At 57.3% G+C, this 15,778-nt stretch overlaps 1 protein-coding gene across 6 annotated transcripts in view; it reads left to right on the plus strand.

Moving 5' to 3' along the window:
- The window catches only part of LRP1 (LDL receptor related protein 1), a 108,247-nt gene that overhangs the window by 22,203 nt on the left and 70,266 nt on the right, over positions 1-15,778 (plus strand). For all 6 annotated transcript variants that reach the window (XR_007779572.1, XM_050983784.1, XM_050983787.1 and 3 more), the window contains exons 3-6: positions 1,764-1,901; positions 5,817-5,936; positions 6,872-7,000; positions 7,156-7,419. Coding sequence is in view for 5 of the 6 variants with exons in the window: in XM_050983784.1 (XP_050839741.1) it covers positions 1,764-1,901; positions 5,817-5,936; positions 6,872-7,000; positions 7,156-7,419 (651 nt within the window). In the remaining variant the exon portion in view is untranslated. The remainder of the gene's footprint in view (positions 1-1,763; positions 1,902-5,816; positions 5,937-6,871; positions 7,001-7,155; positions 7,420-15,778) is intronic.

Consider the following 15,778-nt stretch of genomic DNA (forward strand, 5'->3'; position numbering starts at 1 on the left):
CTGGAGTGACAGACCCAGAGGGCACCTGCACCATGACGGAGGACCAGGGCGCCGGATCAGTGCTGCCATCCCTGTCCATCCCATGAGCTCTGGAGTGACCCAGAGGCAGCACCAGGACCCTCAGTGCTGCCATCCCTGTCCATCCCAATGGCACAAGTGGGACCATCCCACCCCTCCTCCTCCAGCTCTTCCCTCATTGTGTTCCCCACCCCGTCTGCACCTCCCTGGGCGTTTGCCAAATCAACTGCAGGAGGAAGAATTGCTTTTTTTCTATCCTTTATTTTTTTTTTCCTGAGTGGTTTTTTGAGGTTAAACATTCCTGTCTAATTCTGCTCCTCGGGGTGTACCACAAGCTTGTCACATGTAATAAATTGGCTCATTTATTAGCTCCAACACGGTCAAAAGCAAACAAAGTGGCTTGTGGATTAATCCTGCCCTGTTTGGGATAAGTGGTTTGATCCAGGCTCTTTGTAGGGAATAATGGACACGGCAGAGCAGTTCTGACTGATGGATTGGGTGCTTCCCTCCAGCCCCTCCATTCTTCTGGTCCATATATCGACCTTACTTAATTAACCCATAATTTGCAATTACTGCCGGCCCACCCTCTGCAAAAAATAAATCTGTGCAGTGGCACTTGGTAAGAAATTCTCCCAGGAATCATCTGCTGGGTGCTCTGGGACTGGGAAAGAGGGGGAGCTCAAATCCCTGCTGGCTGGGACAGAGCCTGAGCGTCCTGGAGGATGCCCTCACCCCAGTGCCAGGCCAGTCTGCTCACTGGGAGCACACTGGGATGTGTTTGAGATTCAGGGCAGAGATCTGGCATCTGGAGCTTGGTAAAGTCCCATTTTCCAGGCATCCCTTGAGCTGGAATAATGGGGGTCACTGCCCAGGATGGACAGAGGGAAGTTTTGGCTGGGATGGTTTGAGGGTCCTGCTCAGCACTGGGGGGTGGGAAGGTGTCACAAGCCCTGGGCTTTGTGGTCCCCTTCCCACAGCCCTGTGTGCTTCCAAGGGCTTTCATCCCCTCCTTTAGCCCAGGGGTCCTGGTGGGACCACAGCCAGTGTCCCTCAGAGGTGTGGGACGAGGATGTACCAGCACACAGAGCTCTGTGTGTGATGTCACACTCCTCTCCAAGGAGAGCTGGAGCTTATTTAGGGCAAACTCTGCTCTTGGAGCTTCTGGTGAAGGTGACTGGGCTAAAATGGGACCGTGCCTGGACACGGTGTGTGCTGTGCCCTTCTCAGTGCTCGTGGGGGCCCGGGGGGATCCACGGAGCTATTTCTGCCAGCCCTGCTGAGGGGAGGGTGAGGCACAAACAGCCCCTGGGAAATGGGGTTTCAGTGTTTTGGCTGGGCAGAGATGGGTTGAACACCCTGAAGTGTGGATTTGGGGCAGGGAGAGGAGGAGACCCCATGGAGGGGGTCAGGATTTGCAGGGGCTGTGCCAGGGCTTCTTGTCACCCCTGCAGCCACCTCCAGCCTGGGGTGAAGCCGTGCTGGGCATTGCAGGAACTTTTCCTGGGGTTTCAGGTCGTTTTATGGTGTGTTTGTTGTTTGTCTCCATGCCTTGCTTCTTTTCAGAGGAGCTTAAAACTAAAGCCTGCCTTCCTTTGTAATTTTTCCAGTTAATAATGGAGATTAGGTCTCCTTGTGCTGGGCTCAGGGGGGCCCCCCACGTGCCACGGCCTCGGGACAAGGAGAGTGCTGGCACCCAGAGAGTCACGGTCCCTGTGCTGACCCCTGTGCCCTTTGGTGCCCTGCAGGTCCCCAGAGCAAAGTGTCCCGCTGCCAACCCAACGAGCACAACTGCCTGGGCACCGAGCTCTGCATCCACATGAGCAAACTCTGCAACGGGCTCCACGACTGCTTCGACGGCTCCGACGAGGGCCCGCACTGCCGGGGTAGGTTTGGGGGTCCTGGCAAAGGGGGGCTGCCCCAAGGGGTGCTCCCCAACAGGGTGGGAGTGATGAGGTGCCTGGTTTGTCCTCTTGAGGTGAGCCCCACACACAGCTCAGTCTGTCGTGGTTTGATGCTGGTGCAAGAGCAGTGCACCCATGAGAGGATATTTTTATAAGTGAGTGCTGTGAGATGCGACCAGAAACAGAGGTTTGGGGGTCCCAGGAAAGAGGGGTTGCCCGATAGGGTAGGAGTGATGAGGTGCCTGGTTTGTCCTCTTGAGGTGAGCCCCACCACACTCAGCTCAGCACAGTCTGTCGTGGTTTGACACTGGTGCAATACCAATGAACCCATGAAAAGATATTTTTACAAGTGAGTGCTGTGAGATAACCCTAACCCTAACCCTAACCCTAACCCTAGCCCTAACCCTAACCCTAGCCCTAACCCTAACCCTAACCCTAACCCTAACCCTAACCCTAACCCAACCAGAAAGAGAAGTTTGGGGGGCACACAGTCCCAGGAAAGGGGGGCTGCCCCATGGGGTAGGAGTGATGAGGTTCCTGGTTTCTTCTCTCCACACACTCAGCTCAGTCTGTCGTGGTTTGATGCTGGTGCAAGAGCAGTGCACCCATGAAAAGATATTTTTCTAAGTGAGTGCTGTGAGATGCGACCAGAAACAGAGGTTTGGGGGTCCCAGGAAAGGGGGGCTGCCCCATAGGGTAGGAGTGATGCGGTGCCTGGTTTGTCCTCTCGAGTGTGAGCCCCAGCACACTCAGCTCAGCACAGTCACAGATCCAGAGATTATCCAGAGCCGCTTGGAAGTGAAATGCCCATCATTCCTGAGCCTGCAGCCATGAAATAGCTGCATTGTCTCCTGGGCTTAAAAGCTCCAGGCCTGGGGTTCTGGTCCAGATAAGAGATACCACTGTGGTTTTTTCCTAATTTCCAGGAGCTTTGTCCCCTGCTCCTGGCCTGTCCCCGTGGCTAATCCTGCTGGAAAACTCCCTAAACCAGCGTGCTGCTGTGCAGATTAATGGCTCAGAAATGTGTGTCCCGGGCTGACCTTGTGTTCCAGACCTCTCTGCTCCCCAACCCTTCCCTGCCTGGCCTGGGGGGGCCCTGTCCTGCTCCCCCTGGCCCCAAAGGGCTCCCTGCTGGGACCCAGCTCCTCTCCACTGCCTGGATCCCACGGGAGCAGCCCAGGGCAGCTCCTGCAGCTGTGCCTGAGCTGAGAATTAATGTTTCAGTAAGAGCTCTCGTTACTTAAGTGGGATCTGATTTTTCATGGCCGGGCAGCACGTGAGCCACGTGAGCCCTGCTGGGGCAGCTGCTCAGGGCTTTGGGCACCTGGCACTCACAGGTTTGGGCACGCTGGGGCTGCCAGCCCTCGGTGCTGCTTGAGCTGGATGCTAAATCCCCCCTGCCCACGGCAGGTGCCACCCCAGGGAGGCATTTCCTCCATTTCCTCCCAGCTGCTTGCGAGTCCCAGCCTGCCACTGCCCCAGGCGTGGGCAGGTGAGCTGTCACCTTGAGCTGTCACCCCAAGCCATCACCCCAAGTGATCACCCCAAGCAATCACCTTGCGCTGTCACCTGAGACATCACCCCAAGCAATCACCTCGAGCTGTCACCTCAAGCTGTCACCCCAAGCAATCACCTTGAGCTGTCACCCCAAGCCATCACCTCAAGCTGTCACCCCAAGCAATCACCTTGAGCTGTCACCCCAAGACATGACCCCAAGCCACCACCCCAAGTGATCACCCCAAGCCATCACCTTGAGCTGTCACCCCAAGACATGACCCCAAGCAATCACCTTGAGCTGTCACCCCAAGACATGACCCCAAGCCATCACCCCAAGCTGTCACCCTGAGCCATGACCCCAGATTGTCACCCCAACCCCTGTTCCTGCTCCTGCTGCTGGACCAGTGCTCCCCCACCCTGCTCCCCCATCTCTGCTGCCCTTGCAGACGTCCTGGGGGTGGCAGTGCCAGTGGAGCCCCCGTGCTGAGCCCCCTCATTGTCCCCTCTGAGCACTCCAGGGTTGGAAAGGGGGGGAATTCTGGGCTCTCTGGTGCATCCACGTCCCTCAGAATGCCCTGGATCTGCACCCCATGCCACTCCCCTGCACAAGAGGTGCCAGGCTCTGGAATTGGCACAGAGTCAGCAGCACTGGGGCTGGCAGGGGCTGCTCAGAGCCCCCTCCCTGGAGCAGCCAGGTACCCCTCATTGACTCCCTCCCTCTGCTGAGGGGCCCCGTCCTTCTCTCCTCTCTGGGAGGTGAGAAATGTGAGATTTCCCAGCAAATCCTGATGGGATCAGGTGATCCTGATGGGGTCTGGTGATCCTAATGGGGTCTGGTGATCCTGATGGGGTCTGGTGATCCTGATGGGGTCTGGTGATCCTGATGGGATCTGGTGATCCTGATGGGGTCAGGTGATACTAATGGGGTTTGGTGATCCTGATGGGGTCAGGTGATACTAATGGGGTCTGGTGATCCTGATGGGGTCTGGTGATCCTGATGGGATCTGGTGATCCTGATGGGGTCAGGTGATACTAATGGGGTTTGGTGATCCTGATGGGGTCTGGTGATCCTAATGGGGTTAGGTGATCCTAATTGGAGTCTGGTGATCCTGATGAGGTTAGGTGATCCTAATGGGGTCTGGTGATCCTGATGGGGTTAGGTGATCCTAATGGGGTCTGGTGATCCTGATGGGGTCTGGTGATCCTAATGGGGTGAGGTGATCCTAATGGGGTGAGGTGATCCTAATGGGGTCTGGTGATCCTAATGGGGTCTGGTGATCCTGATGGGGTCTGGTGATCCTAATGGGGTCTGGTGATCCTGATGGGGTCTGGTGATCCTAATGGGGTCTGGTGATCCTGATGGGGTCTGGTGATCCTAATGGGGTCTGGTGATCCTGATGGGGTCTGGTGATCCTAATGGGGTCTGGTGATCCTGATTGGGTCAGGTGATCCTGATGGGGTCAGGTGATCCTAATGGGATGTGGTGATCCTGATGGGGTCTGGTGATCCTGATGGGGTCTGGTGATCCTAATGGGGTCTGGTGATCCTGATGGGGTCTGGTGATCCTAATGGGGTCTGGTGATCCTGATGGGGTCTGGTGATCCTAATGGGGTCTGGTGATCCTGATTGGGTCAGGTGATCCTGATGGGGTCAGGTGATCCTAATGGGATGTGGTGATCCTGATGGGGTCTGGTGATCCTGATGGAGTCTGGTGATCCTAATGGGGTCTGGTGATCCTGATGGGGTCTGGTGATCCTAATGGGGTCTGGTGATCCTAATGGGGTCTGGTGATCCTGATTGGGTCAGGTGATCCTGATGGGGTCTGGTGATCCTAATGGGGTCTGGTGATCCTGATTGGGTCAGGTGATCCTGATGGGGTCAGGTGATCCTAATGGGATGTGGTGATCCTGATGGGGTCTGGTGATCCTGATGGAGTCTGGTGATCCTGATGGGGTCAGGTGATCCTGATGGGGTCAGGTGATCCTAATGGGATGTGGTGATCCTGATGGGGTCTGGTGATCCTGATGGGGTCTGGTGATCCTGATGGAGTCTGGTGATCCTAATGGGGTCTGGTGATCCTGATGGGGTCTGGTGATCCTGATGGAGTCTGGTGATCCTGATGGGGTCTGGTGATCCTGATGGAGTCTGGTGATCCTAATGGGGTCTGGTGATCCTGATGGGGTCTGGTGATCCTAATGGGGTCTGGTGATCCTGATTGGGTCAGGTGATCCTGATGGGGTCAGGTGATCCTAATGGGGTCTGGTGATCCTAATGGGATGTGGTGATCCTGATGGAGTTTGGTGATCCTGATGGCGTCAGGTGATCCTGCTCACCCAACCCTTGGTCCCCGGTGTCCATCCTGAGTGACATCCTCTCTCTTCCACCCCCCTGTCCCTGCAGAACAACTGGCCAACTGCTCGGCTCTGGGCTGCCAGCACCACTGTGCCCCCACGCTGAACGGCCCCGTGTGCTACTGCAACCACTCCTTCCAGCTGGCCGAGGACAGGAGGAGCTGCAGAGGTGGGGCTGGGCTGGGCAGAGCCCCCACTGCCTGCTGGGGACAGCGGCTGCTCGGGGATGGGGCCGATGTCACTGCTGGCAGCAGCGCCGGGGCTTGGCTGTGTGGGAACGGGGATGGGGAGAGCTGGGGTCAGCACAGGGCAGGTGGGATGGGGTGGGATCCATGGGATGGGATGGGATTGATGGGATGGGATTGATAGGATGGGATTTTTGGGATAGGATTGATGGCATGGGATGGGATTTATGGGATGGGATGGGATCGATGGGATGGGATTGATAGGATGGGATTTGTGGGATTGGATTTATGGCATGGGATTTATGGGATTTGTGGGATGGGATTGATGTGATGGGATCCATGGGATGGGATTGATGTGATTTATGGGATGGGGTGGGATGGAATAGGATTGATGGGATTTATGGGATTTGTGAGATGGGATTGATGGGATGGGATCCATGGGATGGCATTTATGGGATGGGATGGGATCGGATGGGATAGGATTGATGGGATGGGATTGATAGGATGGGGTTTGTGGGATTGGATTTATGGGATTGGATTTATGGCATGGGATTTATGGGATGGGATCCATGGGATGGGATGGGATTTATGGGACAGGATTTGTGGGGTTGGATTTATGGATGGGATGGGATAGGATTGATGGGATGGGATGGGATGGGATGGGATGGGATGGGATGGGATGGGATGGGATGGGATGGGATTGATGGGCTAGGTTGGGATCCATGGGATGGGATTGATGGGATGGGATCCATGGGATGGGATTCCCTGGCAGGCTGATGTGAGGGTCCCTTTGGCTCAGGGATCATCCCCTCCTCTCCAGCTCCACCTTGGAGAAACTGTGGAGCTTCATTTCCTCTTCAAGCAGCAAAGGAGTTTTTTTCTGGTCCAAAATTGTTTTTTTTTCCCCTGTTTTTCCCAGACTTTGACGAATGCACCGTGTATGGGACCTGCAGCCAGACATGCACCAACACAGAGGGCTCCTACACCTGCAGCTGTGTCGAGGGCTATCTCCTGCAGCCAGACAACAGATCCTGCAAAGCCAAGAACGGTGAGAGCCTCAGCAGGGGCATCTCCTGGAGGTGCTTCAGGGCAGCTCTGCAGACCACGGCCCTGCCCTGAGTGCTCCACATCGGGCTCTTCCTGGGGGTGACAGACACAGGATTGGGGTGTGCCCTGACCCTATTGTCCCCTCCTTGCCCCCAGAGCCCGTGGATCGCCCTCCTGTGCTGCTCATTGCCAACTCCCAGAACATCCTGGCCACCTACCTGAGCGGGGCCCCCGTGCCCAACATCACCCCCACCAGCGCCAAGCAGACCACGGCCATGGACTTCAACTACGTGGAGGACACGGTCTGCTGGGTCCACGTGGGTGACAGTGCCTCCCAGACCATCCTCAAGTGTGCCAAGATCCCCAACCTGAAGGGCTTTGTGGAGGAAAGGTCCATCAACATCTCCCTGAGCCTGCACCGTGAGTGCCCACCCCCCATCCCCAATTCCCAGGCCATGGGGGGGGTGAAACTGGGAAGGAGGCAGCTTCCCACAGGTCATTCCCTTTTCTTTTTTTTATTATTTTCATCCAGTTTAGTAATTTCTTGGTGTGCAGATATGAGGAGAAATGGTACAGGGGGGAGTGGAGCAGGTTTTGGGGTGGCAGCTCTTGCTTCCTTTGGTCACACCCCAAAAAAATGACTGAGTCCCACCCCAAAAAGTGACCAAGAACAAACTCCCAACCCAAAGGTGCCTCTGTGGGTGGCACTGAGCCGTGGTGTGAGTGGCTGGTGGCAGTTTCCTTCTGCTGGTGGCTCTGTGGCCAGGACGAGTGTGGTCACAGCTCCGTGTCCTGTTTGGGCTTGCTGCTCCCAGCTCTGCAGTCTGGATGGGAGGGAGAGTTACTGGTTGGGATTTTGGTGCTCTCTGAGGTGTCCTTGTGGGCTTCCAGCACCTTCCCTGCCTGCACAGAGCAGTGAGTGCCACGGCTGGGGAGAGCTGGGATGTGGGACACCATTCCTGGCACTGCTCAAGTCACTCAGGGTGGAATTGGAGGGTCTGGGGCTTGCAGTGGGTCTCTGTCAGGTCTTTGCTTCCCCTGGGGGTGTTTTTTGCCTCCTGAAACTGGGCAGGCTTCCAGGGGGAAGAGGGATCCCCTTACCCCACCCACTGTGCTGCTGGGTGAGCAATGGCTCATCCAGCAAATTGGGATGGACAGATTTCTGCAGAGGAGTGAAGGTCCTGGGTGGATCTTGGAGCTGAGGGGGATTCTCTGCTGAGGGCAGTGGGGTTTGAGCTGGGATCCTGGGGGTCCTGGGGGTTCTGGGGGCCCTGGGGATGCTGGGGGTTGTAGGGGGTCCTGAGAGTCCTGGAGGTCCTGGGGATCCTGGAGGTCCCGGGGGTCCTGGGGGTCCTGAGAGTCCTGGAGGTCCTGGGGATCCTGGAGGTCCCGGGGGTCCTGGGGGTCCTGAGAGTCCTGGGGATCCTGGGGATTCTGGGGATTCTGAGGGTCATGGGGATCCTGGGAGTCCTGGGGGTCTTGGGGGGGTCTTTGGGATCCTGTGGATTCTGGGGGTTCTGGGGATCCTGGAGGTCCTGAGAGTCCTGGGGATCCTGGGAGTCTGGGGGTGCTGGGGGTCTTGGGGGTCCTGGGGGGTCCCGGGGGTCTTTGGAATTCTGGGGGTTCTGGGGATCCTGGGGGCCCTGGGGATCCTGGGGGTCCCGGGGGTCTTTGGGATCCTGTGGGTTCTGGGGGTTCTGGGGATCCTGGGCACCCTGGGGACCCTGGGGGTCTAGGGGGTCCTGGGGTGTGTGTGTGGCTGGGCTGGGCAGGCTGTGGGCACTGCCGAGGGTGTGTGCACAGTTAATTTGAGCTCACCCTGTGTATTTTTAGGGCAGGGTGTATTTTTAGGGAGAGGCCTCACCCTTTGCTCTCCCAGGCGATAGATAGCGTGGAGCTGAGCAGGACAGGGCTCAGCTTCCTGCTCCCCTCCCGGGATTTTGGGGTGTCCCTGGGATTTAGGAGTGTCCCTGGGATTTAGGGGTGTCCCTGGGATTTAGGGGGTCTCTTTTGGTGCCCCTCTCCCTCAGGGCCAAGCTGGTTCATCACAAAGGAAGTGGAGGAGTGAATTCCCCCAGCCCTGGGTGAGCTGGGCTGGGGATGAGGAGATAATGTCACTCTCCTGCAGGACACTGTGAATCCAATTAGTGGTTTCCCTCTTTATTTGCTTCTTTATGGCATTATCTGCTCCCAGCAGGACCGGGGCCTCCCTGGTGCCTGCTGCTAATGGGGCTTGAGCTGGCATCTGATGGGGAGAGATTGATGCTGAGGGGCTGGAGAGCTCCAGCTGCAGGGATGAGCTCCCCTGCCTCCCTGTCCTGCTCGGCTCCTGCAGAGATTCCTGCCACTTGAGCTGCGGGAGATGTGTTCAGTGAGGGCTGTTAGCAGCCCTGGGCACGGCCCGATGTCCTCGGAGCTTTATTGTTCCCCTGCTCCTCACACTCCCAAAGCTTTTTGCTCTCCGCAGCCTCAGGGCTTCCTGCAGCGCCTCCCCCTCGGCTCCCACCTCGCTGCCCGTGGGTATTTGTCACAGGCACTGATTTTCTCACTTGATCTGAGCTGGCTGGTTCCCTACCCCCAGGTCTTTTTCCGGGGACACGGGAAAAATCAGAGGCTGGTGAAGCTTTCCATCCATTTCTCTTACAAAAAAAATTCCTGCTCTGTGTTGGAATGGGATCGTTTCTCTCCACCATCAGTCTGAGTGGGCTGGGGGGGCTCTGGCCACCTCAGGGCTTGGTGCCAATGGCCAGCACGGGTGGGATGATGTGGGGAGGGGTCCAGCCTGTCCCCATCTCCACAGGGACCTTGGAAGTGGCACAGGGGATGCCCGGTGTCCCTCTGTGCTCACCCCCGTGATGGGGATGAGGCACGGGAAGGGCTTGTCCTTCCTGCCAGCACTGAATTGTAACAAGAGGAACTTGTCTTATCCTTCCTCCCATCCTGCTGTCCCTCTCCTCCTCTCCGTGTGACAATCCTGCAGTGTTCCTGGCCGGGAGGATCCTGGCAGGCTCAAGGACAGAGGCTCAGGCTGTCCTGACCCCTTGGAGCATCAGGATGGCACAGGGGGGTTCACTCTGAACCCCCTGCCGGCCCTGAGCCCCTCTGGAGTGGGGCAGGGGACAGCTGGGGACCTGTCACAGCTCCCCTTGGACCCTCTGTGTTCCGTGGCAGATCCTTGACCTCCGGGGACTTTGTGATCCCGTGGGTTTTCTCAAGCAGATTCCAACCTCCACGTGTTTCCCCAGACAATGTCCTTGTTTGTTTGGAGTTGGGCTTCCAAGGAATTTCTGAGCCAAACAGAGCACTAAAAAATAATAATTAAAATCTGTTGCTGGGCTCTGGTGCTGCTGCTTCCTGTGTCATGGCCAGAACTCTCTGCTCCCCCAGCTCCCCCAGCTCTCCAGGCTTATCCTGCTGGCCTTGTCCCCCCATCCTGGGGCCATTTCTCAGGGGTCACATCCTTGAGCAATCCTCGAGGGAAGCAGCCCTGCTGGGGGATTTGTGCCTCCTTCCATCAGATTCATGTCCCTGTCCCCTAGAGGGGACACCAGGAGGTGGGAGCACCTCTCTAGAGCCCGGGCTGTCCTTAGGGGGGGCCACCTTTAGCTGGCAGCAGGCCAGGGCTGTGCTGGTCACCTCTGGGTGCCCAGGCTGGCGTTGACAGAGGTGTTAAATCCCCGTCTCCGGTGCTCTGTGATCGGGTGACACTCGGCTCTCAGGGCGGGGCAGGAGCCCTTTGCTTGCACTGTGGAAAAATACCGGGAACAGGAGCCAGGGCACGGGGCTTCTCCCTGGCTCTTGGGGTGGCTCCCCTCTCCCTGCCCTTCCCCTCCCCTTCTGGTGCTCTTTCGGTTTCTTTTCCCCCTTTTTTTCTTTTTATTTTTCCCCTTTTCTGTGGTTTTTTGCCTGGTCAGAACTGGGAGGATCTGATCAGCAGCTGAGCTTGGTGATGCCAGGGAATGCATTGATTGTGCTGGCAGCTGGCACTGCCTCATCCCAGCCCTGGTGCTGCTCCCTCCCAGTCCCAGTGCCACCCTCCCAGTCCCAGTGCCACCCTCCCAGTCCCAGCACTGCTCTCCCAGTCCCAATGCCACCCTCCCAGTCCAGCATTGCTCCTTCCCAGTCCCAGCTCTGCTCTCCCAGTCCCAGCTCTGCTCTCCCAGTCCCAGCTCTGCTCTCCCAGTCCAACCCTGCTCTTTCCCAGTTCCAGCTCTTCTCTCCCAGTCCAGCACTGCTCTCCCAGTCCAAGCACTGCTCTCTCCCAGTCCACCTCTGCTCTCCCAGTCCCAGCTCTGCTCTCCCAGTCCAACCCTGCTCTTTCCCAGTCCCAGCTCTGCTCTCCCAGTCCAGCTCTGCTCTCCCAGTCCAACCCTGCTCTCTCCCAGTCCCAGCTCTGCTCTCCCAGTCCAACCCTGCTCTCCCAGTTCAACTCTGCTCCTTCCCAGTCCAGCTCTGCTCTCCCAGTCCCAGCTCTGCTCTTTCCCAGTCCCAGCTCTGCTCTCCCAGTCCAACCCTGCTCTTTCCCAGTCCAACCCTGCTCTTTCCCAGTCCCAACCCTGCTCTTTCCCAGTCCCAGCTCTGCTCATTCCCAGTCCAGCTCTGCTCTCCCAGTCCAGCTCTGCTCCTTCCCAGGAGGAGCAGGCAGGAATTCTGCAGCTCAGCAGGCTGCATGCAGGGCTGCTGGCGAGCGGCTGCAGAGGTGCCATGATTTATTATTTCTCAGTTTAAAGTTTGTTGTTTTCCTTTCTAAACCAAGCCCCGGGAAGGGGTTTGAAATATCAGGACATTTGATCCTGAGTGCATTATAAGCCCTAAACACCAGCAATCTGGCCACCATCAAAATCCCTTCCCGGGCAGCATCAATCCCAAGCTGCCCAGCTCGGGGGGTGTTTTCATGGGCTCCATTTCTCTGTCACTGGGAATGGCCTGTCCCCGTGCCAGCAGGCACAGAGAGGAGCTGTGGCTGCTGGGACAGATTGATTTCAGGGCCGTGTTGCTCTGCAGAGGAATCCAAGTACATTTCTTCCCCCACTTTGCATGGAAAGCTATTTTTCTTCCTTGCTGCCTCATCCTGGCCAAGAAAGAGGCTCCGACGTGAACTCACTTGGCAGGAGAGGGGGATGATTGGTAACTTCATCTCGTGGTTCCTTTCTGTTGGGCTTTTTTTTCTTTTTTAACTGTTTATGGCTGTTCTTGTTGCAGTGAGGGAGGAAAGTGGGAGCTGGGGAAGAGAAGGGGATGGGGAGAGCAAGGGATAAATGGGAGCAGGGGATAAATGGGAGAAGGACATGGAGGGGAGAAGGGGATAGGGGAGAGCAGGGGATGGGGGAAATCAGGGAATGGGGAGAGCAGGGGATAAATGGAATCAGGGGATAAATGGGAGCAGGGGATAAATGGGAGCAGGACATGGAGGGGAGAAGGGGACAGGGGTGAGCAGGGGATGGGGGAGAGCAGGGGAAAAATGGGAGCAAGGAATAAATGGGAGCAAGGGAAAAATGGGAGCAAGGAATAAATGGGAGCAAGGGAAAAATGGGAGCAGGGGATAAATGGGAGCAGGGGATAAATGGGAGAAGGACAGGAGGGGAGCAGGGGACAGGGGAGAGCAGGGGATGGGAGAGAGAAGGGGATAAATGGAATCAGGGGATAAATGGGAGCAAGGAATAAATGGGAGCAGGGGATAAATGGGAGCAGGGGATAAATGGGAGCAGGGGATAAATGGGAGCAAGGGATAAACTGGAGCAGGACACGGAGGGGAGAAGGGGACAGGGGAGAGCAGGGACCAGGATGGATGGGAGCAGGGAATGGGATGGGTGGGAGAAGGGAATAGGGGAGAGCAGGGACCACATGGGATTGGGTGGGAGCAGGGGATGAAGGCAAGCAGGAGCTGGAGGGAGCAGGGGATGGGGGGAACAGGGGGTGGAGGACACAGGGACTGTCTGGAGCTGTCACCAGCTCATTGTGTGGCAGGGGACAACGTCATGATGGGGATTTTAATCAGTCTGTTAACGAAGATCTGACTCTCAGGACCCTGCTGTGGCTCTGCCCAGCACCTCTGGCTCCCCTTACCTGCTGTTTCCTCTCACAGGGAACAGAAATAAATCCCCCAAGGGCACTGAGACCCCCTGCAACCCCCCCGGGCTGCGGTGCCAGGGCTGAGCTGCATTCCCACGGAATGTCCTGAGTCCTCAGTGCCCAGGGATGGGATTGATTTCACATGGGCAGGAGCGTGTCTGTCCCAGCACACATCTGTCTGTGTGTCCCAGCACACATCTGTCTGTCCCAGCACACATCTGTGTGTCCATGCTGCTCTGCCTCGTGCCAGGCTCACTGCAGGAGCCCCTTGGGACCCTTCCTGCCCACGCTGGCCCCATTTCTGCTCTCTCCTCCCCCCAGATCACCCCAGTGACGGGTTCCCATCGAGCCTGTGTCTCTCTCCTCTCACCCAGAAGGAAGCCAAGTGCCCCGTGCCTCCCTCAGCCTCTGTGGAATAGTTGTGCCCATGGAATGGGCTCATTAAGGCAGAGTAATTAGCAGTCCCTTGGCTGCCCTCCACAGCTCATTCCATCCCTGTTCCTGCTCTTCCCACCTCCTGTGCCTCAGCCAGGCTCTGCAGGGATGCTGCGGGGTTGAGCCAGGACATGGGGAGGAGTGAAAGTTTGGGGTGTGCCCACCCTGGGGAGCTGGAGATGGTGTCAGAGAGGGGCTGGAGATGCCTTGGACACGGTTCCCCTGCAGATACAGCCATGGTGCTGCACCAGAATAGAGAAGAAGAGGCAATTTTGGGGTGATTTTGGGGTGTCCCTACCTTGGGGAGCTGGAGATGGTGTCAGAGAGGGGCTGGAGAGGTTCTGGTCATGGTTCTGGAGAGGTTCTTGGACAGGGTTCCCCTGCAGATACAGCCATGGTGCTGCACCAGAATAGAGAAGAGGAGGCAGGTTTGGGGTGTCCCTACCTTGGGGAGCTGGAGAGGTGTCAGAGAGGGGCTGGAGAGGTGTCAGTGACTGCTTGGACACGGTTCCCCTTCAAATGCAGCCATGGTGCTGCACCAGAATAGAACATGGCCTGAAGAAGAGGCAGGTTTGGGGTGTCCCCACTCTGGGGAGCTGGAGATGGTGTCAGAGAGGGGCTGGAGATGTTCTGGTGATGCCTTGGACATGGGAGATTTCCCTGCAGCCATGGTGCTGCACTGGAGCAGGAGGCAGGTTTGGGGTGTCCCCACCCTATGGAGCTGGAGATGGTGTCAGAGAAGGGCTGGAGAGGTTCTGGTCATGGTTCTGGAGAGGTTCTTGGACATGGTTCCCCTTCAGATACAGCCATGGTGCTGCACCAGAATAGAGAAGAAGAGGCAATTTTGGGGTGATTTTGGGGTGTCCCTACCTTGGGGAGCTGGAGATGGTGTCAGAGAGGAGCTGGAGAGGTTCTGGTGATGCCTTGGACGCGGTTCCCCTTCAGTGCTGCTGCCCTGGGGGTCCAAGGCACAGACAGCCCTGGACTGGGTGTCCTCCCAGGGCTGCCTGGAGAAGGGCAGTGCTCCAGCCTGTCCCCAGGCTGGGATGTCCCTCTGTGGGGGCCGTGTCACCCCCCGAGGAACGTTTGGCCGGGCGTGAGTGCGCGCAGAGCCCCAGGGATCCATCCCAGAGCCGAGTCAGACGTCCTGGCCGAGGGCCACCGGCTTCCACCCAGCGGTTCCTCCTCGCAGAGAAACATCTCAGCAGAGAGGGGGGTGAATTTATTTATTTTCGAGCCTGCTTTGCTGAGGCAACGAGGCTGACGTGACGGCTGTGGCCGTGTGTGGTGGTGGCAGCCGTTCCCCTCCTGCCCTGCTCGGACACAAGGACTTGGCTGTTCCTGGGAGCAGGGGGGCCGTGCTGGACCCTCGGGGTGTCTGTCCGGCCGTCGGGCGCCCTCGGGGGCGGGAGTTTGTCTTTGTGCTCGTCCTGTTAACATACTTCTAATTAAGGAAAATTGTCCCCAGGAGCAGTGTTTATCCACGGAGCGCGGTGCCGTCACAGAGACGGTCTTGTTCTCCCGCTGAGAGGATGTCTGTGGAGGGGGGGAAAGAGACAGAAATTCCTCCAGATTATGGCATTATGTAAATGTATCAAACGGATCATTCCCTATAAAAAAAAGGAAAGTAGGAAACCGATGGATTTCAGCAGCCCTGGGGATTGCATTCCTGACGAGCCTCCGTTCCTGCGCCGCCGCCGGCGTTTCAGAGCCGAAATATTCAGCCACTTTTCCAAGATGTTTTTCCTCCCAGGCCGCATGCCTTGGGCGCCCGAGGGGCTCGTGGGGCCACCCCCCAGCCCTCCCAGGCTTTTTTTCTTGCTGGGTGGCAAACTGGCCACGGCTCCTGCTTGTCCTGCGGGGTGGGTTGTGCCCGGAGCAGGGGACGCGGTGTGCGCTGCTCTCCGTGGGATGTGGTGTGGACGGGCAGCTCTGATGTGAGCTGTGGGTTCTGTGGTTTGTGTCAAGGCTGGTTGACCCTGGGGAAGCAAGAACCAGCTGTTTCTAGGACTTTAATATTCTTTATTTATTCTTTATTTCTTGATTTTTCTTTATTTCTTTATTAATTATTTAAAGCCAGATGTTGGCAGCGGTGGTCGGTCCATCTCTGTTCTCTGTCCTGTGTGCTGGGACAAGGGGGAAATGCTCCTGAGCAGGATGGGAACAAGGATTTGGTGTCAGAGCTCCGTGCCCAGGGATGTTTCTGGCTGCTTGAGGCAGAGCTGGCCCCTCTCCTGCCCACCATCCCTGTCCTGCTGTCCTGGGTGTGGAA

This window comes from Serinus canaria, chromosome 25 (assembly GCF_022539315.1).
Source record: "Serinus canaria isolate serCan28SL12 chromosome 25, serCan2020, whole genome shotgun sequence".
NCBI lineage: Eukaryota > Metazoa > Chordata > Aves > Passeriformes > Fringillidae > Serinus > Serinus canaria.